The 24405-nt window shown below is 44.5% G+C and overlaps 2 protein-coding genes across 4 annotated transcripts in view; both read right to left on the bottom strand.

The window, feature by feature from the left end:
* phactr4a (phosphatase and actin regulator 4a) overlaps positions 1–1022 on the bottom strand; it is a 28725-nt gene extending 27703 nt beyond the window's left edge. For 2 of the 3 annotated variants that reach the window (XM_066674762.1, XM_066674765.1), the window contains exon 1: positions 771–964. The gene's annotated coding sequence lies outside the window, so the exon portion shown is untranslated. Of the gene's footprint in view, positions 1–770 lie in introns of all 3 variants that reach the window. The other variant, XM_066674766.1, reaches the window with a different exon arrangement.
* Positions 1023–18385: 17363 nt separating this feature from the next.
* edn2 (endothelin 2) lies at positions 18386–23794 on the bottom strand. Its single transcript, XM_066674769.1, has 5 exons — positions 23641–23794; positions 22601–22742; positions 21770–21904; positions 20716–20787; positions 18386–20525 (listed from the first exon to the last, which is right to left on the bottom strand). The coding sequence occupies exons 1-5, from the start codon at positions 23720–23722 to the stop codon at positions 20435–20437; spliced, it is 522 nt and encodes a 173-aa protein (XP_066530866.1). The 5' UTR covers positions 23723–23794; the 3' UTR covers positions 18386–20434.
* Between the last annotated feature and the right edge of the window lie 611 nt (positions 23795–24405).

Genomic DNA, 24405 nt, shown 5'->3' with positions numbered 1-24405 from the left:
CAAAACACAGCCCCCGGTTCTTCATTCTCCAGCTGCTGAAGCTCCTGCACTTGTTCAAACATGTTCAAAACAGAGCAGGAATGTGGAGGAATTTTTACAGACCTCTATATGTGTCCAAAATTTTGTGGACACCTTTTAGAGTTCACTATGTTCTGTGGGATGATAAAGCATCATTCTGTACCTCTGGGATGGTCTGGGATCCAGGACTAATCCTCCAGCATCTGTATTGATATTAATACTGTTTATGTGGCAGAATGCCATCAAGTACTCCTCACAACAATGGGTTTTCCATATTTTAGAAGAACTATTTAAACAACCTATGAAATGTTTATGCATTCAGACACTAAAGAATACGAGAAGAGCCGTTTTAAATAGTTTTTAAACTTAGCGTAACACAGAAATAAAATTCTGCTTCTAATTCCCAAGCTGAGTCAAGTCCTGTTTGACAGGTGCATGAACTTAGAGAGCCAATGTTGTTTACTCGTTGGTTTTACAATTTATAAAGAATTACATTGTTTTAAATGTAATGAATTAAGTTTATCTAGAGTTTAGAAACAAACTCAGCGCGAAATATATAAGAAGATTTAAATCTGGTCCCTTATTCGACCGTTACATTTTGGAACTTTCCGCTCCACCTTAAACGTGCTGAAGTTACATTTAAGCGCCACCGCGTTTGAATGTAACTGCAGCGCATTTAAAGTGGAACGGAAAGTTAAAAATGTAACTGTCGAATAAAGCAAAGCTGAGCTTCGAAAGCAAGACGAACTCACCTGTTCTAACCAAACCGTGTAGGAGAGCCGTTCTAGATACGTCTGCCTGTTCTGGGCACTGAATAAAGCTGTAAAATAGCTATCCAAACATAACGTCTTTTGGTTAGCAGCAGGTCAGAGTATAGTTAGCCGTGTTAGCAGAGTCCTACCTTTAATTCCAGTATTTCCTGTTAGCTCAGAGGCTAACTTAGCTAGATTAGCTACAGTAGCAACAGGTTGCTGTAAAGTTATCGTGGGGTTCGTTTCAAACAGCAGTCACATTCCCTAATTCCTACACCTTAGGTAGTGCACTAGGTTCGAGAAAGAGTTTATTATCATGTTGAAATCATGTTTATTGTAGCAGAAAAATAATGTTATATTTAAGTTTATGTAACAAAGTGATTCCATACAATACTCATGTATAAAAACAAAAAGTAAGTGATTTATAACAAAAAGCAATACTTTGGCTAATTAGCCACATAGCTACTTTGCTTTTATCAACCTGCAATCATATTCTATATTTACGCAATGTATTTTTACACAAAATAACGTGTGTTACACAATTCTGAGCATTTCATACAAATGTACTCAGAGTTACAGTTAATAAGTTACTTAAGCACAAATGCTAATTAATATATAATGACCTGAGTATTGTCAGATAACATTATTAGCTGATATCTCTACACTTATTTTCTCTATTCAATATTTAGTAGTTTAGTAAAATGGAGCAGGGCCTGTATCAGATAAAAAATAATTCCTAACATATTCCTTAATAAAGGAGTCATTCGAGTAAACAGATCTTAGAGCATGTTACTAACTCAAATACAGTCTCACTGATTTATACATATCAAAAAATGTGCATGACCAATGGAACTGAACAGAGCCTATGTTCCATAACAGGCCAATGGCGTCATCATGTGGTTGATTAATGTATTGCAGATATGAATTGTACATAGAAAAAAATGTACATTTTCAAAAATGTTTACAATTGAAAAGTGCTCACAGGGTGGCGCAAGTGAGCCTTCTGTGATGTCTGTTGTGCCACTGTGGAGAAACCCGCTGGACTGGGTATGTTTACAGTGGTGGTGAATGGAACCAGACGTTGGAATTTAGAATAAAGGGCAGATATTGGTCCTTTAAATGAACGTAGCCATAAAATTAGTGTTTACTGAAATAAAACTAACACACTGTCTGGTGGGGCCTTGGGCCTTGGGCCTTGGCAGTGAGCATGGTGGACTTAGGCTCATGTGCAGCTGCTTCAGAGAATATCATTATTCTCTGTGTCTTTACAGAAGATAAACACATTGCAGCTTAAAGCAGTGACCTCTCTCAGTGCAGAGGGGTGTCCACAAACCTCTTGACGTGTGTCTGCAGTGCTGTGTCTGTCCTCTCCAGCATCCACTCTTTTAGAAACACTCAGGAATAAATGCTCAGAAATTAACCCGGACTCGGAGAAAAATAAAAAACACAACAAACAAAGGAAGGAAAATGTAACAGAGGCTGAAACCACTGCTAAAAATGCATTTACATCAACAGAAATAGACACAAAGAGTAGACTTTAATATACTTTAGAACGCACAATACACTTCAATATGAAATTAAACATACTTTAATACATTAAAAATACTTAAAAATACTAAACTAAACACAGAAATACACTTAAATAATCATAAATACAATCACAAACACATCATAATACACTTAAACACAGAGGAATACTCAGAAATAGACTCAAATATAGAAATATTCTCATAAATACAGCCACAAACACATAATTATACACAGATGTTCTTTTATTTACATATAATTACACAGAGGATTACTCTTAGACACCCATAAAACACACAGAATCACTTTTACATTAACTCAGCTCTTTTTAACTTCACAGATGTATTAAAAGACACTTATATTTACATAAAAATACACAAGATATCACTGTTAATGACAACTACACAAGGTTAAATATACCCAGTAACACAGAGATACACACTTCAAACTCTGAATTACAATTAAATACAGAGATATAACTTTAAATACACATAAAACACAGAAAGACATTCTTCAATTTGCAGATGTAAGCTTAAATACACTGATGTTTAAACAGATACACACTCGTGTGTTATATACAGTTAATTAAACACTGTGTACAGATACAGGGCTTAATACACTCAGCTATACTTCACTTTAATAAACAGTAAGCCACAGAAGTGTAGAGAAATATATAAAATCAGGCTTAAAGCAGGTTAACTCCGCCCTCTGTCTATTTATTTAACTTAATTAAGATGCAATTCTGTAAAAAGTGTGTTTATATTTAAACAGAGCGTCGTCCAGGACCACGGGGACACAGTGGAAACCAGGGTGTCTTCACTGACACAAGTATGTGGACACATCTCTTAAAGCTGCTGCTCTTGTCCACATCGAGCACAGAGCTGAGCGCAAATCACTATCAGGATTCACTGAATATATTACCTCCATTACAATTAATGGATGATTTAGTAGTGATTTATTACCCTCACAATTCACTGACGAGGCTCGTGCTGTAAACACACTCCAGTATTAAAGGTGAGGTGTGTGTTTCTGATGCAGCTGGGAGCTCCGTCTCTGTGTCTGAGCCGTGCTCTGTTCATATTCGGTGTGTGATTGTGTTCAGTGTGAAACAGACCAGGGGATTCACTTTGGCCTGAAACTGGTTTTTCTCAGTGTTTACATTTGACTTCTTTATGTTCAGTGTGTTCTTCACTAAAGTCAGAACACCTCCAAACCACAGATGCCGCTCCAGTCGCTCAGCCCGCCTCCGTGTTTAGGTTCTCCTCCGTGTGGCTGATTGGACAGAGCAGAGTCATGTGACTACAGCACAGTAGTGTGGGTTTAAAGGGACGGTACATGAACACACAGTGGGGACATATTCACAGAAACAACAAAGAGGATGAACAGAATTAAAAGTAAATTTGAGATTGACACAGGTGAGATTACAGCGATTAGAAGTTCTGAACGGTGATTAATTTTCATTTAATTACTCAGTCCTATTAGAGCATACAGATCCACTGTAGTGTAAAGAACCATTCGGTTCTTCACTGTGAAGGTTCTGTAGAGAACCACAGAGGGGCACACTGTGTGTCCAAAAGTTTATGGACACATGCTCCTCCAGCTTCCTCCCGAAACAAATCCTTCACTGCAGAGACAGTCCCTCCTCTGCTGGGGAGACTTCACACTAGCTGCTGGAACACTGCTATGAGGATTTGATGGTAAACACAGAAACATTGGTGAGGTCAGGTGTTAGACGATAGTTCTGGATCAGGAATACTGTTCCAGCTTGTCCCAAAGGCACCGGAGAACACAGTTCCACTGCTCCACAGACCAGTGTAGGGAGGCAGGCTCATGTGCAGCTGCTCTGGAGCGCCCCCTTGTGTGTGATTTCAGTGTGAGCAGGTGCTGTGAGTAATGGCTGCCACTGAAACCTGCTGCACTCGCTGGGCATGTCAGAGCTGTTGCTGTAATGTCCTGGGAATGTGAGAATTCCGAATGAGGGATCACAGAGGAATTCTCTGAGTGGCACCAGACGGTCTGAGAACCGGGTCTCGGACTCACCCGCATCCTCACACTTTCAGACATACTTTCAATTCTTTATTCAGACTGAACTCAGGCTCAGGTTTCAGCTCCGCGCTCAGCGCCTTGATTTAATCTGAACCTCTGTGTCACTGGGTCACAGCAGCAGAAGAACACAGCGCTTCATAATACTTCATCTCTCTCTCTCTCTCTCTGTCTCTCTCTCACTCTCTCTCCCTATCTCTCTCTCTGTGTGTCTATCTCTGTCTCTCTCTGTCTGTCTGTCTGTCTCTCTCTCTCTCTCTCTCTCTCTCTCTGAGCGTCTCATTCATACGTCTCTCTCTCACTGATAAGGACAATAATTATGGCTCGTATCAGCCTCAGATCTCTGTTTAGTGGCAGATCACAGTGTCAGAGCTGAACACTCCCACAGTGAAAGTGTTACAGCGTAAATTACAGATTAGAATAGATTTATAGCTGAATTAAATAGTTCAGATAAATCATCACTGAAACAGAAAAGCATAAAGAGTCAGAGCAGTGCACAGGGAAGGTGAATGGAACCAAATGTTCTCTTCAGTGGAGTAAGGGAGCATCCCATTTCTCATTACCCTCTCCCCCTTCTTTCTGAGTGTCCTCTCACCCCTTGGAGCTGAGTTACAGGGCGCAGTGTTTAGAATCTCCTTCAGAACACTAATAAAACAGAGCAGAGCTTCATTCCCAGGTGACTAGCGCCGCTCTGTACCAGCTCTGCACCAGTCTGCAGTGATATCAGAAGAGCTGCTGGACTTTAGTTACATTTAGAGCCATATTCTCCTTCAGAAGAGTCCCACAATCAAAGATTACCCCCCTCTCCTCACTCTTCTGTTATATGGAGCTCAGCTCAGATTCTCATTCTGTTCTGTTAAAACTCTCAGTTCCACCTTAAATACTGCAGTGTCCCCAGAATATAATTGTGTCACTATTTAAGGTGGAAGTGTAAATTTACAGCTGACTTCTGAGACCTCAGCTGCTTCTCGTGCTGTTTTCTGCTCGTTCTGAAGTAAAGGCCATAATGCACTGAAACAACATTAAACTCAGATAATACACTGGGGATCATTGAGTTTAAAGGGAAAATACTGACACCTGTGGGTTTCTTTGGGTGTCAGCCCAAAACGAGGGATCAGCACAGCTCTGATGGGTTTACATCACTTGGTTTAGGCAAGGTTCATATGCAGCTGCGTCACAGTGTCCCACTTCATTCATACATCAGCGTTTACATAGTTTCACATAGTTTCACATACTTTACATCCCTGTGAGCCACAGACCTTCAGACGACTCTCGGTGAGTCAGAGTGAGTTTAGGATAAATACCCGCACAGACCCGGTCCGGGATGGGTGCTGATTCTGCTGGTACCTCCTCACCACTGGCTCCTGCAGCATTCCGACCACATCTGGAATTCCTCCTGCCTTTGTTCACCTCACTGTTTATGTTGAAAGTGTATTTGAAGTTTACAGAAACTGTTAATTAATTACATCACTCTCTGGATGTCGTTTAAAACTCTTCACTGATTATTTTCTGATTTTTGAGTCAAAAGCTGAAAGTAAATTACAATAAAACAGTTAAATAATGAATAATGTTGTAAACTAAACTAAATGCTCTCTAAATAATTTATTTCTGAAAATTGATTCTTTTAATTTCTGTTAAGGTTTTTTTTTTTTTTTTTTTTTTTTTTATAAACAGAGCTGTGGTCAGTGAGTGTGACCTGAGCTGACATCCTGTGTGTGTTTACAGTTCACTGCCCTGAGAGAGAGAAAGAGAGAGAGGCTACCTACCTACCCCCCTCGAATCTGGATAAAAATATTTAGCTCAATAATTAAACCCATACTTTTATATGGTAGTGAAGTGTGGGGACCTGTGATCTACCAAAGGAACAATATATGGGACAAAAATCCAATAGAAAAAAATTATTTGGAATTTTGTAAAGACATACTGAGAGTCCATAGAAACACAGTAAACCACGGCTGCAGAGCGGAGCTGGGGGAGTTTCCTCTCTCTCTCTCCCCATCTTAAAAAGAGCCCTGAAATTTCTCTCCCACCTTTCCCAGTCCCACCCAGACTCATACCACCACACAGCATACGTCTATAACTGCATACACCCACACACAAACCCCCTCAGACAGACGAAAGAAAAACACAACCTTCACACTAACATCCTTTTCACCCTCTCACACACACACCTTAAAATGATCCACAGGACCCAGCAGGTAGAATACATCAACAATTGGCTTCAAGAAATTTCATCAATCAATAAATTAGAATGTTACAGATCACTCAACAGAGAATACACACTCGCAAACTACCAAATTACAGTTTTTTACAGAGTCAATTTACAGTTTTTCTCAATTACCAAGACACATTTCCTGAAACCATGCATCCATGCATTTATCCAAACTGTAAACACAAAACCCAATTCACACACTAAATTCACAAAACCTCTGACTCTTTCTGCAAAACCAAATTATTGCCTCAAAACAGTCCAAGCAGTGCTCAAAACCAAACAATGTTGTCAAATCAGGCCTCAAGTCAATCAAAATGAAAAACATTATAACAGAAGTGCGTACAGTATCTACTCTAGTGCAGCATTATGTTGATGTGCTGGGTCAGGACACAGGACATCATCTACATCACAGGTCACATTCTCCCTGGCCAGGCAGCATGGGAAATAACTCCTAGTATGCTGGGTCCATGTTTGGCATGCATCCACCCCTATGTCATTACAGGCCAGTTCCATAGCCTGCAAGAGATTTGCCCTGGTTTAGGATTGCTGGTCAAAAACTTTCCAACACCATGAAGAGAAAAACTCCTCTGTTGGGTTGAGGAAAGGGGAGTATGGTGGGAGAAAAACATTTAGGAAATCTTGGTAGATATTGAACCACTGTCTGACCTGGATGGGACGGTGAAAACTCACATTGTCCCACACAATGACATGGACAGAATGTCCTGTCTGTTCATGTTCCTGCTGCTCACGCCCTAACACAATATCTCAAGATCACTCATAAAAGCCAAGAGATGTTGAGTATTGTATGGCCTCAATGTGGGTTGATGGTAGAGAACCCCATGATTGCTGATGGAAGCACATAACATGACATGCTGGCCAGGGACTGCAACAATGGCTCATTGGTTAATCACGTTCCTGCCTCTCCTCCTTCTTTTGGCGAGATTGAACCCAGCTTCATCCATATTAATATATTCATGTGGATGGTCCGAGGAATCCAGCTGAAACATTCTGTACTTACTTACTGTAAACATATAAAGCAATTTTTTTCATATAAAGCTGTTTTCCTCGCTGAATGTTCGGACTATGGTGGACACTATGAATCTACTCAGGTGGGGCTGAATTTGAAGTCCTGCTTCCCTCATAGTCAATCCATGGACAAGAAAGTGGTCAATGATTGTTGTCCGTATTTCATCTGAAATTATCATTCTACGTCTTGTCCCTCCTCTTCTTCCACCTCTTCCCCTTACTCTGCCTCTCTGTTTCTATCCATAGTGAAATTTCTACGACTGGAACCCTTGTACTGATTTATATAGGTTTCTTCACATCATTTGTCACATGAGTGATCAGTTTAGAGTGGCTGTGTTTAAGTTGTGACACTGGTGCTTTATTTGAGTTTCACTTTTGCTACCTGTGCTTACCATTATGCAACTCATGTGCATCACAATGCAAATTGTGTCTTAATAGGTGAAAAGTGCTTAAGGTTCTGCCAAATGGGTGACAATTTCAATAAATGGGTTTAGGGCACTGAGAATTTGATTCAGACAACAGAGTTTTGTGCAATTGAGAAAAACTGTAAACACCCCAGAGAGAGACAGACCCTAACACTGTACAGACTCAGTGCCCACAGCCTGGAGATAGAGAGCGGGCACCAGAGGAAACACTGGAAGTCCCGAGAGGAGCAGCTCTGTCCTCACTGCAGCTCAGGAGAGATAGAGACAGAGCAGTACTTTCTCTCTTCCTGTCCCAAATACACACACCTCAGGACAGAGTTCCTGCGCTAGGTGAAGACTTCATTGGACGATGAAAACATGAACTATGAAGATCTGCTGAGTGTGTATTTGGGAGAGATTCCAGAGTGTGTTGGATTGTCTGCTAAATATGTTCACAGCTGTCACACTCTGATAGAAAATTCCCACACTGCACTAAACCAATGACACACTTAGAGACCTGTATCTAAATGTATATCAATTTTTGTTGTTGTTTTGTTTTTATTGTTTTTTGTTATTACTTATTTATTTTCTTTCTTATTTCAGTCTTTAATATTATTTGCTTTGGCAACAATTGTTATTTACAATTCATGCCAATAAAGCTATTGAATTTGAATTGAATTTGAAATTTGAGAGAGAGAGAGAGAGAGAGAGAGAGAGAGAGAGAGAGAGAGAGAGAGAGAGAGAAATAGAGAGAGAGAAAGAGAGTGAGAGAGAAAGACAGAGAGAGAGAGAGAGAGAGAGAGAGAGAAAGAGAGAGTGTGAGATAGAGTGAGAGAGAGAGAGACAGAGAGAGAGAGAGAGAGAGAGAGAGAAGATGGAGAGATAGAATCAATAGAGACAATAAGAGAGATAAATGAGAGAAAGGAAGAGGCAGGAATGTATGAGAGGGGGATGAGATACAGAGAGAGACAGAGAGAAAGGAAGAATAGACAGAGTGTTTGTAAACGAGTGCAGATAAGAGCGGGTGTGTTTATGATGACACAGTGACCCCACGGAGCAGGACTCTCTCGCCCACTCTCCCAGATAAACAGCCAGTACACTGACGTCTAGAACCCAGCACAGAACCCTGACAGAGCCAGAAGTGTGAGGACAGGCAAGTGATGTCACTGCGGCTGGAGATAAGAGGAAATAACACAGAAATATAAACATCAGTACAGAAATAGTCCAGAGAACAACATAGTCTTTAATGACCACACACACACACACACACACATACACACACACATCCTCATAATAGACCATAAACCAGAGAGATGAGAGATAACACACACACACACACACACACACAGTATCATATTAGGGTTTTGGTTTTTTTAGTTATTGTAAGTAAATTAACTGTTACTGCTCAGATTAATAACGTCTTTAAAGTGAAGTTCATGATTTTAGTCTAAAAACCCAGTGTATAAATCTCTGAGTGTGTCTCCTCTCCATGTGCGGCTCTGTAGTCGGTTTGCTCTGGAAACCACTCTAATGTGTTTACGAAGCCCCAGTGTCTGTAAATGGGTAAAAAAACAAAGCGTCTGGGTCTGGTGCTATGCTTTCTCTTTCTCTGCTCACGGCAGATAAACGCCATCTGGAGGTTTTTAGACAACGGAGAGACTCCAAATGCTGAAAAGCACCAACCGAGATGAGGATGTTTCTCTATTCCTGCTCCATAGGGGGGGATTTTTGCTTTAACAGTTACATTACTTAAGGTGGAACTGACTCTAAATTCAGGAGAGCACTAACTGCATGAAAGTAAACACAGAGCGAAAGTGCTACAAAACTAAACAGCTCGAGTTACACATGAGTTTCTGTGGGAATTCAAACAGTGAATAAACACTTACAGACAATTAACACTTCAGATACCAACAAGATACAGTCGCTTCTTACTCACACACACCGCTCCACATTAAAAGATACAGTCGCTTCTTACTCACACACACCGCTCCACATTAAAAGATACAGTTGCTTCTTACTCACGCAGGCCGCTCCACCTTAAAACATAGTCGCTTCTTACTCACACACACACCGCTCCACCTTAAAAGATACAGTTGCTTCTTACTCCACCTTAAAAGATGCAGAATGTAAATAAATCAGAGAGAACAGAGATTCCCAGATGTCCACTTTAAATCTCATTTATTCAGGGGCCTTCAAAGTTTGCACAGTGCCGATTACAGAGGGTAACAATATAACTATTATCTTCATCATCATCTTCGCACAGCATCACAGATAATAATAAAGTTATCATCTGTTACAAATATTAACTCCTCCTTCTCACAGCTGAGTGTCTCTTGACTGAGCACTCACCAGCCACAAGATTAAAACCACGGAGAGTGGAGCTGCATTCACCTCATTCCAACCATGGTGTGTGTCCGGGAGTCGCCCCAGTCAGGTGTCTGTGGGGCGTGGAGTTAATGCCCCGCGTTTCTCTGAAATGTACGTGTGTTCTGTCTGTTATCTCTAAGCGCTGCAGGAGCAGAATTTAATCACCCTCAGGACCGTCACCGCTGCCCAGAACAGACACAATCACACAAACATGGCCACGTCTTCCCTGTGGGAGATTAAGAATAGAAACATGTGGGCACCCTGCCACTTTTAAACTATGAGGCTATTGTGGCTCGGTGTGTGGCATTTAAAACAGTGATGGTGCACACAGAGATAGACACACAGATAAACACAGATAAACACAGCTACAGCTGATTAACTCCAATTTCTCTGCAGTTGCAGAAGGACGACGTGCTTTAAGGACAGTCCCAAACATTCAGCGAAGACTCAGACTGTGATAAACACATGTGGAGTCTCCTACAGATTGATAAAGTCTGTAGTAAACAATCACACAAAGGGAGGACTGGAGGAAAACACAAGTGCTTCAAATAAACCACTCAAATAAACCAATTTAAGTAACACTAGGTTGTGTTTTTACACTAAAATCACAGCTCCAAAATCACTGTGATGCTCCACTGAGCTGTAATAGAGAGAACAGAGCTTCTGTCAATGTTACTCCCAGCTCAGCACTGTAGAAACTGCACTATGTAACTTTTGGAGCAGGGTAGGAAAGTCGTCCCAAATTAAATAAATACATTAAACGTTTCACATCAATCACTAACAGACAGTTAATTTACTGTCAACATGTCAGAATCTGAATTCAGAGCAGGTGTGATGTGGTGGTGGATCATTCTCAGAGCTGCAGTGACATTGACGTGGTGGTGATGTGTTAGTGTGTGTTGTGCTGGTGCGAGTGGATCAGACACAGCAGTGCTGCTGGAGTTTTTAAACCTTGTGTCCACTCACTGTCCACTCTGTGAGACACTCCTCCCTCATAGGTCCACATTGTAGATATAAAGTCAGAGACAGTAGCTCATCTGTCGCTGCGCAGTGTGTGTCAGTCGTCCTCTAGTCCTTCATCAGTGACACAGGATGCTGTTGGCTGGATGTTTTTGGTCGGTGGACTATTCTCAATCCAGCAGTGACACTGAGGGTGTTAAAAACTCCAGCAGCACTGCTGTGTCTGATCCACTTGCACCAGCACAACACACACTAACACACCACCATCACCAGCTGAGAGAGGGGAAAGTGGGGTCATTATGGCTTTAAATAGCTTAAAGGATTTAATGCATTCCTATGTTATGATGTCACAAATACTTCTGCTGCTGTGTCACTCAACACGGGACAGTCCTGAGGTGTCAACCCCTCATCCACACACTCCCGTCCACACACTCCCGACCACACACTCCCGTCCACACACTCCTGTCCACACACTCCTGACCACACACTCCTGACCACACACTCCCGTCCACACACTCCTGACCACACACTCCCGTCCACACACTCCCGTCCACACCATGGCTTCATTACGGCAGAGTTCATTCTGTAACAAAGCCATGAGTCAGACATTAGTTATTTATCTAGAATCTGGAGAACCCAGAGAGGTGAGGAGGTGAGAGTGTGTCATGCTTCATCTTTAGACTCTAGACTTCAGGCCGTGGCTGTGCCCCTGTCATGACATGGTTACAGGAGATGAATGAATGAATGGAATGATCTGCCGGTGGAATAAGTCTCTTCATTACACACCCACTCTCATCTCCACAGTGGAACACAGTGTTCTCCTCCTGTTTAAACAGCCCTGTTCAGAACGCCCGCTTTCAGCACCTGTTCCTTTAAATGATAATGAGCTGCTCGCTGTTCACCCCGACCCCGAGCGCACAGCATTGAGGAGCGAGGAGCAGAAGCTCTGGTTTTTAGTCGTTTTCGCTCGGTTCTCGTACTTCTCAGTTCTCAGTGCTCTTATTTCTCCGCGCTCGTTGTGTCTGTTTTGTTGCATTTAACCTCGTCTTTGTGCTCTTACATAAACACGGGTCCAGTGCTGTGATTGGAGTGTGAGGCTGCAGAATCCACAGGGCTGATGTTTGGGCTGATGTTTGAGTCAGGGCTGATGTTTGCCAGTGGACAGTGTTCTGCTGCTGATAATTTAAGGTGGAAAAAGCAGAGTTAAGAATAGGCCGCAGATATAATCCACTCCTGATTCCATCTCCTCTCCCACTCGGCACATCCTCGGCTCCGACACATAATGGAACACGATAAAGCCTTGTTTTGGGTTCTGGGTCCTGTTCTGAATGCTGGAAAACAGGCTCCAAATTTAGACAGTCTGAAAAGTCTGGAGAATGTCACGCACTCACACAGGAAGGTGGAACAATGGCACAGAACCCCTCAGGAATCTGGGTGTACCCACCAGGGCCCTGGCTTCAGACAGACGCAGATCTGGAGACGGAGGCCAATGGAACATAATCCAGTTTATTTTAATGTGTTTCTTTAAAAAGGAAAGTTCCTAAAATGGATCTGAAGTCAGGAAACACAAGGGGACCAGACTGGGCGTGACTGCCTTTCAGTCCAACCCCGGTTCCACTCACGCAACCCAGTCCTCTCTGAGACGTCTGCACGTGGGGACGAGGGCACTAAGACCCTGTGGAACAGTGTTTGTGGTCAGCCCTCGACTCTGATATTGATTAATGATAATCAACAGGTGGACAGGTGTGGAGCTGCACTGTGAGTGTGAGGAAGAATAGATTTGTTTCTGGTTCTTAAGGTGAAAGTGTTTCTGAACCTGTTCCTTTTAGACCCAGTGCTTGGCAGTTACAGATACATCCACTGACTGCAGGCTGCGAGTTACAGTGGCCCCCCAGCAGTGGAGGTCTGTGTTCTCTGGAGCAATGGAGCATATAAACAGCACTGTGCTCAATATGTACTTCCACACAAGGGCTCTGGACCTGTATGTGTGCGCGTGTGTGTGTGTGTGTGTGTGTGTGTGTGTGTGTGTGTGTGTGTGTGTGTGTGTGTGTATGTGGTGTACGTGGTTGATGGCACACAGTGATAAAAGCTCAAGATCAGCACAGGACCTGATTATAACATCTTCACCAAAGGTTTTTATCGAGTCACTGGGTTCAAACAAAACAAACGGACAGTGGAGCAGCTGCACATGACTTTAAAGTCACCGTGCCCAGTGCTAAGAGTCCGACAGAGGGGTGTAAAGGTGTAAAGCCCCAGCACTGGAATACACACCCGATTAAAACACTTTAGCCCAGAAGGAGCAGGTGTCCATAAACTTTTGGTCATAAAGAGATTAATCTCCTCCACATCTGAGCTACGTGGTCAGACTCACCTGTACCTGTCTGATGATGTCATCAGACCTGAGGATGAACCCTCCGAATCTGACATCTCTCTCTCTCTCATACACACACACACACACACACACACACACACACACACACACACACACGTACACACACACACACACACACACAAGTACAAACATGTGCACACATGTACACGCACACACACACACACTTACACACATGTACACACACACACACACACACAACGTACACACACACACACACACACACACACACACACACACACACACACACACACACACACACGAGTATGTGTCGCCCTGTGAAGTACTGGCGCCCCCTCCAGGGTGTGTTCCCACATTGCACCCAGTGATTCTGGTTAGGCTCCGTACCCACCGCCGCACTGAACTAGATAAGGGTTACAGACGATGAATGAATGAATGAATGAATGGATATTGCTATCAGTCCTTGTCCTCATCTTGAGCCTTTATCTCAGTGTGACATCAACCATGTACACACACACACATGCGTTAGAGGATTAGTCTTGGATCAGAAACTGGATGGTACTCTGTCACTGCTGGAGGGTGCGGGGAGGGGGAGTGTGTGGGTGTGTGGAGGGGTTAAGCTCCTCCGTTGGACTGCAGTTTGGCTCATGTGCAGCTGCTCCAGAGCGTGGCAGTGCAGTGCCGTTGTAGAAGGAAGCCAAGTTTTAGGCAGAAGTGTTTCGTTTTGTTGAAGGAAATGTTTTCAGTTTGTTATCATTGAAATATTTTCATATTCCTTTTAACTCTGCGTGGTATGGAAAACCCCGACTCTCCAGGCTCTACAGGAATGTCAGCGGGAAATCGGGTGCTAGATCGGTGACCGATTTAGAAACTGGTGCCACTTGATCCAGAGCCAGGGATTTGGAGGAAAATGATTTACAGGGGAATTCCACCAATATTTTTAGAATTCTCATTTAGCAGCTGGGGACAGTGGGGGTGAATTGAACCAGGCGTCTCCATTGTCTACTGCACACTGAGGCTGAATGATTTATTGTTTTAGTATCAACATCACAATGTGCACATGCGCAGTAGCCTCATCACAGGACGTGCACAGTGTGGACAGGGCTGCGGCTCCATTTATCTCAATATCGCTCTCATTTTGTCTTACTGAGAAACAGAAAGAAAATACAGGCTCTGCAGCCTGAACAGAGCAGACACAGTGAGAGAGAGAGAGAGAGAGAGAGAGAGAGAGAGAGAGAGAGAGAGAGAGAGAGAGAGAGAGAGAGAGTGAGAGAGAGAGAGAGAGAGAGAGAGACAGAGAGACAGAGAGACACAGACAGAGACAGGCAGACACAGACAGAGATGGTGAGACCTCCACAGCACTGGACACTCTTAGAGACATTAGGGAGTGTCCTCAGTTTCCCCCAGTGTCCACTCTGCAGCTGTGAGGATGAGAGGAGATGAGAGGCAGGGGCATCATTAACATTATTATTACTAATGTTATTTTAATTTATTATCTATAATTTACCAGTCTCTAGGCCCGGGGTCCGAGAGAGATTACTGTACAAATCTGTATCAGAACATTCCTGCTCTTCCTGGTTTTGTCTGAGGAATTCAGAGAGGAATTTTGGGAAGAGTTTCGGAGCCGGAGTCTGGAGCTGGAGCTCGGGGAGCGCAGGGTGCTTCCTTCAGACAACAACACACTCTTATCAGAGCTCACACTGTCTGGACACCACCCTGGTCCTGAGCTGAAGGGGTTAATCAGGAGTGTGTTTCTGGGGGTTTAATGTAGTAGCTGCTGGAACATAGCTATGAGGATCTGATGGAGCTCAACTTCATCATCATCAGTGAGGGTCAGGGGCTGGTTCTGGATCAAACTCATCACTCCAACTCACCGCAAAGCACTGAGTGTTTTAATATGAGGCTAATGTGCAGCTGCTCCTCAGTGTTTCCTTCTTCAACCTTTTTGTTTCTACACGCACTGTCCCCTCACCATCCCCTCACTGTCCTCTCTCTTAGCTCCACTGTCCCCCCACTGTCCACTCACCGTCCCCTCACTGTCCCCTCACCGTCCCCTCACTGTCCCCTCACGTTCACTCACTGTCCTCTCTCTCAGCTCCACTGTCCTCTCACTGTCCCCTCCTTTGGGTGTCCTGTGAGGGACCTGTGGGTGTCCTGTGGGTGTCCTGTGGGGGTCTTGTGAGTGTCTTGTGGGGGTCCTGTGGGTTTCCTGTGGGTGTCCTCTGGGGGTCCTGTGGGGTCCTGACAGTTGAAGAACAGGGTTGTGCTGCACCTGTAGCTGTGAGTGCTGCAGAAACCAGGTCAAAGGTAAATGTGTCTCAGTACATGATTATGGTTATGTTTTACTCCTACTCTCCAGCAGGGGCAGTGCAGCAGGAGTCAGCTGACGGTCATCAGGTCCGAGTCTGAATGGGAAATTAAGATTAGAATCTGATCTAGACACAATACACACTGGGAGTGTTTACACAAACATCTGGACTCATGCAGGTCTCAGAAAGAGAATCACTTTGTCTCTATCTCTCCTTCATTCTCTCTCTCTCTCTCTCTCTCTGTCTCTCTCTCTCTCTCTCTCTCTCTCTCTCTCTCTCTCTCTCTGTCTCTCTTTCTCTCTCTCTCTCTCTCTCTCTTTCTCTCTCTCTCTCTCTCTCTCTCTCTCTCTCTCTCTCTCTCTCTCTCTTTCTCTCTCTCTCCCCATCTCTCTCTCTCTTTCCCCTCTCTCTCTCTCTCTCAGGGAAATTCTCTCAGTGAGAATCCTGTCTCTCTCTCCTCAGCAGGTCTCCAGTGTCTGTGTGCTGTATTTACGGGATGCTCTGAAGTAGCTGCAAATGAGCCTAAGGTCACCATGCCCAATGCCAGTCGAGGGGTATAAATCCCTCGTGGGTTTCCTCCGGGTGACTGTCTGTGAGGAGTGTGGTGTGTTCTCTCTGTGTCTGTGTGGGTTTCCTCTGGGTGACTGTCTGTGAGGAGTGTGGTGTGTTCTCCCTGTGTCTGCGTGAGTTTCCTCCAGGTGACTGTCTGTGAGGAGTGTGGTGTGTTCTCCCTGTGTCTGTGTGGGTTTCCTCCGGGTGACTGTCTGTGAGGAGTGTGGTGTTCTCCCTGTGTCTGCGTGAGTTTCCTCCAGGTGACTGTCTGTGAGGAGTGTAGTGTGTTCTCCCTGTGTCTGTGTGGGTTTCCTCCGGGTGACTGTCTGTGAGGAGTGTGGTGTTCTCCCTGTGTCTGCGTGAGTTTCCTCCAGGTGACTGTCTGTGAGGAGTGTAGTGTGTTCTCCCTGTGTCTGCGTGTGATTCCTCCGGGTGACTGTCTGTGAGAAGTGTGGTGTGTTCTCCCTGTGTCTGCGTGGGTTTCCTCCGGGTGACTGTCTGTGAGGAGTGTGGTGTGTTCTCCCTGTGTCCGCGTGGGTGTCCTCCTGTGAATGAATGAATGATTATTAGATAATCTGTGTACACTGTAATTACACTGTGCATCTTTTACACACTGAAGGGAAACATAAGGGTGTTCAGTTTTTCTGACTCTGTATTCTATTTATTTACAGCTTTTGTTTTTTGTCATTTTTTATTTTCTGTTCATAAAAATCATCCTGGGGACAGAAAATTAGACAATTCAGAGTGGAACTGCACCATCTGAGTTACTCCTGTGTCTCTACACACACAGCCGCAGAAACGCGGGGTTCCACCTGCATGGTCGGACCTCGGAGAACAGACAAAGAACGATAAACACACTGAGTGTTTAAGGCCGAGTGTCGGAGCGATTACTAAGGTCTCCGTCAGACTCCAGCTCCATATCTCTTCCCCCGGAGACAGAGGTGTGTTTTTTCCCTGTTTTTCCCACTTTCCCCTCGTCCTCCGGCATTCCACACTCTGCAGGAATGTGTCGGGAATGAGGCAACTGCTTCCTGTTTTTATTTCTTCCAGTGCACAGTCATTTGTCCAAGAGAAGAACAAGAAGAACAACAAAAGAAGAACAGCAGCAGGAGCTCAGTCACGTCAACGGTGGGGGGGGGGGGGGGGGGGGGGGGTGGCTTCCTCTGGTGTGTGGAACAGTGGAACTGTGTTCTCTGGAGTGATGGGGTTCCTCTGGTGTGTGGAACAGTGGAACTGTGTTCTCTGGAGTGGTGTGATTCCTCTGGTGTGTGGAACAGTGGAACTGTATTCTCTGGAGTGATGGGGTTCCTCTGGTGTGTGGAACAGTGGAACTGTATTCTCTGGAGTGATGGAGTTCCTCTGGTGTGTGGAACAGTGGAACTGTGTTCTCTGGAGTGATGGGGTTCCTCTGGTGTGTGGAACAGTGGAACTGTGTTCTCTAGGCCCTGTGCTATGATTGGACAGACTCAGATGAGGGGGCGGGGCTATGTTGTTAAAAAGGTTTACAGGTTCGTCGTCAGTGGCTCTTTTCCTTTGTTAAATTGTTAGATTTCTTGTCTTTTGTGATCTGTGTTTGTTTGTTGAGTTTTTGTGCAGCTCTTGGCACTCGTTGTATTTTAAAGGTGCTGTAGAAATTAGTAAGACTTGACTTGACTCGGGCAGCACACAGAGAACTGACTGGGGGCGAGGGGGGGGTGTCTTGTTTCACAGTGTGTAGGTTGGTGGGTTCCAGATTCACACTGTAATGAGAACATGCACCGAACAAGTGATTTCTTCACGCTATTCCCACATAAAAGTTTTATTTTCTTTTTGTAAAACACACAAAAGAAGCAGGAGAACACATTCTTTCAGGAATCATTTATTTCTGACAGAATACAGAAAGCTTTGATGAAAAGGTAAAAAACAACTGTAAATATAAATAAAGGGAGTCAATAAGTTAAATAAATAAAATCTGACATCGACGCTGAGGTCAACCTGAGGTCAACATTCAAGTATCAGAGGAAACAAGAGTCAAAGCTGTGGGAAAGAAAACAAAATGAACTAAAATATAAAAATACAAACACAATAAACAGAATCTCAGCCGGGGCCCAGAGAGAATGGAGCAGTCGTTCAGAGAAGTATCCTCCGCTCCGTTCACTGTTTTTATCTCTCTCTTTATTAACAGCTGGAATAAAGAGGAATAACACACTCTTTTTGGAATAAATCACTGAACATTCATTTTCCAGTTTAAAAACCCTTCTGTGAGTCTGAGCACGAGGAGAGACAGAGATGCGGAGCACGTTTAAGCCGAGTTAAGGGGAGGGGGGGGGTACTCTTGTTCTAGAAAGCCCACACACTTCCTCTGGCTTCATTACAGAATAAAAGTCTCCCTCAGTCCTCAGGAATGTGGTGTTTGTCTTTATTAAAGGACATTAATTACGAGGATGGCGTCCGGCCCTGTTTCTGTGGCCGGAAAAAACAGCAGCTCTGGGGCTTTGGCGAGTGTCGGAGGCTTTGAAACTCTCTGGAAACTCGGAATAAATCCAAACTCAGGCAGTGAATATGTTATAAATACTTCCGTCTGAGGCAGAGGGCAGAGAACAATAGGAACAGAGCCGCTGTGGAAAGAGGAGAGGGAGGAAAACAATAATAAAGAACCCTCCCTGGGCGGCGGAGAGAGGGGATTATTACACGCTATAAACCGGCCGCGATAACAACAGGACTTTGCTCAGCGCCGTCTCAGCAACAAACAAGCATTTACCAAGTCTCACATGGTGAGAAATCACCTGAGATCTCTGAAATAAGACCTGAGACCTGAAATAATCTGAAACCACATGAAATCATTTTTAAAAATCATTAAATTACCTGAAATCATCTAAACTCATCTGACATCATCTGAAATCATCTAAAATCCAGTGGATATCTGTAATATCTCTGACTCAGGCTCTTCACATGTTCCCAGGTGTTATTCTCTTCTTTAAAGTGACTTCCCCCTCTCAGCTGAACTCCCCCGAGTTGCAAACGAAGTCCACCATCACTGGAAGAGTGAGGACAAACACATGCCTTCTCCAAGACACGCAATGTCCCCCATCACTAGCGCACAGCTAGACTCAGCGGAGGAGAAAGCAGACTGCCCAGATCTGTCATATCAGCCCACAGATGCTGTGTGACTGGGGAGGGAGGGGAGAGTGGGGTCTAGAGAGAATGAGGTCTGATGTACTCTCTATGACCCTGGGCCTCACTTGGACGGTGGAGGAATCACCGGAAACCTCCTGACGATGATGACACCTGCCCTTATTTAACCCCACAGTCAGATAATCTCAGATAAACTCTTTAAATGATCAGAAAACTTCTGAATGATCAGAAATGAGATGAGGCCTGCAGTTAGTGCAGTGGTTTAAACTCTGATACAGAGGAAGTCCAACTCCAGTCTCAGGACCACCTTAAAATCCAGCCCCACACAGATTCTTCTCCTCGCCCTGTTTGATCCTGTGTGTGGAGACAGAGGACTGATCTCAGACCTGTGTGTGCTGAAAGAAGGCGTACAAACAGAGAGGAGTTTTAAGGGTTAATGGAAGATGGAAGTGGGCTTTAAGCCCGTGTCTTTAAGGAAGTCCGCCTCAGTAACTGCTGCTGAGGTGTAGTTCTGACAGTGCACAGTAGCAGTGTTTCACTGATGTCGTGGACGGTGGTGTCCAGATGTTTTAAAGATGTTTAAGGTGGTTCCCGTGTACACTTTCCACCTTAAATGTCTCTAATGTCTGAGGCAGTCTTTTCCTCAGTTCTCTCCTCCGTCTCGTCAGCTTCTCCAGGTTCCTCTAAAAGATTTTCTCGATCTTCTCGAGGTCGGACGCTTGGGGCCTGGGTTCGAGGCTCGGGCGACGCCTCCCTCTGCGTCTCTCGTTTGTTTCTCCCCGAGTTCTGCCTCCTCCTTTTCATCTGATCCACGACTCCTTGCTTTTAACACTCTTTTTTCGTGAAGAAGCAGAACGTTTGGCTGCGATCATATTGGTCTTCACCACCCGTCTGCACAGAGAGAGAGAGAGAGAGAGAGAGAGAGAGAGAGAGAGAGAGGGAGAGAGAGAGAGAGAGAGAGAGAAAGAGAGAGAGAGAGAGAGAGAGAGAGAGAGAGAGAGAGAGAGAGAGAGAGAGGCCTGGTCAGGACCAAGCGTATGCCCACAACAGCAGTGAGGAGTTGATTGTAAACGTGTCTCACCTGAAACGCGAGAGCAGATCTGTCCCAGCTCCGGTTCTGTCCACATCCCGATCGAGAGGGTTTTCCACAGAGCTGAGGACACAGAGTTAAACCATGAGACTCAAAGAGAGACACAACAGACATAGATTTACAGCAGGTTCTGGAACATTGCTGTGAGATCTGATGGCATTCAGCCTTCACGTAATCATCAGGGGCTTAGTTCTGGATCTCACACACCACTCCTCCTGCAGTGTAAATCTAGACCACAGTCCACAGGCTGAGACGATCTCACGTCTCCTCACGTCTCCTCACGTCTCCTCACATCTAATCCGTGGCTCAAGTCTCCGCCCCTTTTCTCCAGAGATACGCAGCGATCGTTTGGAGACAGTCGCAGGGCGGAGGCAAACCTTAGCCTTCGGCAAAACACCACAGACATTCATCACATCGTCTTCAGACACAAAGACACGCTCTAAAAATAGAGGCGTGAGTCAGGAACAGGTTTGAGTCCGAGGAGGGATTTCATTCCCATGAATCCTGCGCTCACAGGGCTTTACAGGGTTCTAGAGCACACACAGCACCTATCTAATTACAGTGTTATCACCTGGCACAGGTGAACCTACAGGCTCCAGACCTACAGTACTGAGCGAGAGCAGCAAGACAGGCTCCAGACCTACAGGACCGAGCGAGAGCAGTGAGACAGGCTCCAGACCTACAGGACCGAGCGAGAGCAGTGAGACAGGCTCCAGACCTACAGGACTGAGCGAGAGTAGTGAGACAGGCTCCAGACCTACAGGACTACAGTGAGAAGGGCTTCAGAACATGTGACGTGGCCCAGTGCCTTGTAAGACATTTATAACACTGAGGACAAGCCTGACTCCTGTCTTACACAAGGTTCTGCGCATAGCTAGAACCCTCTAAAGACTCTGATGCCTAAACAATGTGTGTGTGAAGCTCTCGCAGGAACTGCTCTGGAAGACTCTCTCAGTGACCCTCTCGTCCGCCCTCATCGCCTCCCACTGTGGAATGTGGAGAGTATCTAAGAAGGAACACGGTTCTAGACGTGAGAGGAGCTCACCTGGAGAGACAGAATCTGGAGCAGGTGATGTCTCCTGGAGCAGAGCAGTGGCAGCGAGAGGAGGAGGAGGAGGAGGCGGAGGAGGAGCGGCGGCGGCGAGACAGAGGGCTCCCCAGGCCGTACGGAGTGATCTTACTGAGGAGAAACAGCAGAGAAAAACCAGATCAAACAGCAATAAACATACAGAGACATGTTGAGACTACGGGAGAGAAACGGGAGCTTTAGCAGCTGCTTTAATCTCGCGCTGAGTGTTTTTGTCTTACGTTGAGAAAAACCAGTCTGTGTTTTGGTACAGAGTTTATAACAGAGGACGGGTTCTAGGGTTCTAGATAAATGAAGTTCTCCCGGTTCTCCAGGAGCAGTCCCGAGCTGAGAGTTCTGAGGGAGTGCAGCGCCCCCTGGCTGCAGCATCACGCCTGGCTTCTTACGTTTAATTAAAGAAAAGGACAATTTACTCTGATTTTACTCCTTTTTTAACATCAAAGAGATGTTACCTTGTCTACAGCCAGCGCTATCACTGCACTACCATTTACTCAGTGCCTGATTATATCTCGGGACGTGGAGGATTTATTTAAATGGAACCCTTTGGTAAGTATTTTGCCATTTCACCATAAATGGTTCACCTGAATGTGCAGGTTTAAGGCGGAATGGAACTTTCAAGTCGCTGTGAATGAGAATCACATCTCTGCCTCAGTTCTGAGATGAAAAGTATGTGCAGCTCACTCTCGTCTTGTCTCACTGTGTTTCTTTCTGAGAATCCCCCGCAGTGGCGTGGTGTTGGTGTTTAAAACAAAGCGAAAGTGTTCACTGAAATGTAACCGAGTGACTCACCTAGGCGTGTTGACCCAGATAATGTCCAGGTGACAGAAGTAAATACACTCTGTGTCCATCCAGTTACTGCAGGAGCAGCGCTTCGTACGAACTCTTCTAGCCACGGCACGCCCCGAGCTTTCAGAGACCGGGGCTCCGAACCCTACAAACCCAAAACACTGAGCTTTAACCTGCTGCAAGATCACAGCTGTCTCCCTGAGTTCCTGCCGCTCATGGCTCCAGGAAAGTAAACACAAGCCAAGGCTTCATTCAACAACTTTCACAGTAATAACAGAGATACGCAGGTGTACAATCAAACAGAGCAGATATGTGAGGGTTAGTACCGTGCCACAGAGATACGTGAGAGTCATAACCCCCATGGTTTATCACTGCGCTCTGAAAGACACTTTTATAAGCACTGTATTGTGTTGTAATTATATTTATGAGTTAATATATCAGAATAAAACTTATATTCCTATTTTAGCCTGAATATTTGACTGTAACTTGCCTTAATAAAGTTCATCATAAACTTACAATGAATTATAAACCACGTGTTACATGGATTAGATGTAATTACATAATAATAACATGGTAGTAAATTAGTAATAATATGTAATAAACAATATTCAAAAATTAGGATATATATATATATAATCAAGGGTGTGCAGAGATTTTGCACAAAATTACCAAAGAATCCTTTAATAAATTTAAACAGATTATTTTATTTATTAATTTTATAGTTTGGCTATTGTTTATTTGATTGAATTTAATGCAGAAATTGTAATTATTTGGCATTAGTCATTATAAAACTGTAGTAACACCATTTATTTGCATTATTTATTTATAATTTGTTGCTGGATTTAACAAACTGAGCGGTGCAAAAATGACAGCTCATGCTTTAATATAAATAAACCAATGTGTTATAAGCAGATATTACACAGTAATAACTCCTCTAGTTATAATTTGGTCTGTGTTATAACTGTATAATAAATAAAGAGAACCTGTGTCCTACAGATCCTGAGTTCAGATCTTTAATAGAACTGGGACTGCAAGGTTCTTACCTTCATCCATTAACACCCAGAGAGTGAGACAGGTGAGCAGACAGGTGTGCAGACAGGTGCGCAGACAGGTGAGCCGAGACATCGCTGAGACTTTCAGGAGCTCCTACAAATCAGCGTCAGTGTATTTCTCTGGTTCTCAAGGTTCTCTCACCAGAGACTGTGACAGGTGTCTGTAAGGAGCTCTCTCCCACTCTCCCATTTATACACTATACCACTCCCAGGCCACACCCACCACGTGACATCAGCCAGCAGCAGCCGGAGACTCCAGCACAATTACTCAATACACATTCCAAAGGAGGGGGGAGGGAGAGAGAGAGAGAGAGAGAGAGAGAGAGAGAGAGAGAGAGAGAGAGAGAGAGAGAGAGAGAGAGAGAGAGATAGAGAGAGAGAGACTAAACTAAACTGAGAGAGAGAGAGAGAGAGAGAGAGAGAGAGAGAGATTGAGTGAGAGAGAGAGACACTGAGAGAGAGAGAGAGACACTGAAAGAGAGAGAGAGAGACTAAACTAAACTGAGAGAGAGAGAGAGAGAGAGAGAGAGAGAGAGAGAGACTGAAAGAGAGAGGGAGGGATTTGTAGAGGTCAGTTCTGGAGGAAACCCCCCCTGTGTTTGTTGGAGTCCTCAGTGATGATGTCACAGGGTCCAGAAACAAGCATCAAACAAAACACATTCCTCAGATTCCTGCCTTTGATAGTAGCTTCTGTCCATAGACCCCCCCCCCCCCCCTAGTAGCCTCACTGGATATTAAACAGACCTGCACTGTTCT

The sequence above is a fragment of the Hoplias malabaricus genome, chromosome 6 (genome assembly GCF_029633855.1).
Source record: "Hoplias malabaricus isolate fHopMal1 chromosome 6, fHopMal1.hap1, whole genome shotgun sequence".
NCBI classification, from domain to species: domain Eukaryota; kingdom Metazoa; phylum Chordata; class Actinopteri; order Characiformes; family Erythrinidae; genus Hoplias; species Hoplias malabaricus.
Note: the sequence above shows the minus strand (reverse complement) of the source record. Positions and strands in the feature narration are given on the sequence as shown.

Coding starts and splice junctions, on each gene's coding strand:
- edn2 (XM_066674769.1), bottom strand. CDS start 23,722: ATGTCTCGGCTCACCTGTCTGCGCACCTGTCTGCACACCTGTCTGCTC. Junction 22,743..23,640: donor CTGGGTGTTAATGGATGAAG/GTAAGAACCTTG, acceptor TTGGGTTTGTAG/GGTTCGGAGCCCCGGTCTCT. Junction 20,788..21,769: donor TCCAGATTCTGTCTCTCCAG/GTGAGCTCCTCT, acceptor CTGTGTCCTCAG/CTCTGTGGAAAACCCTCTCG.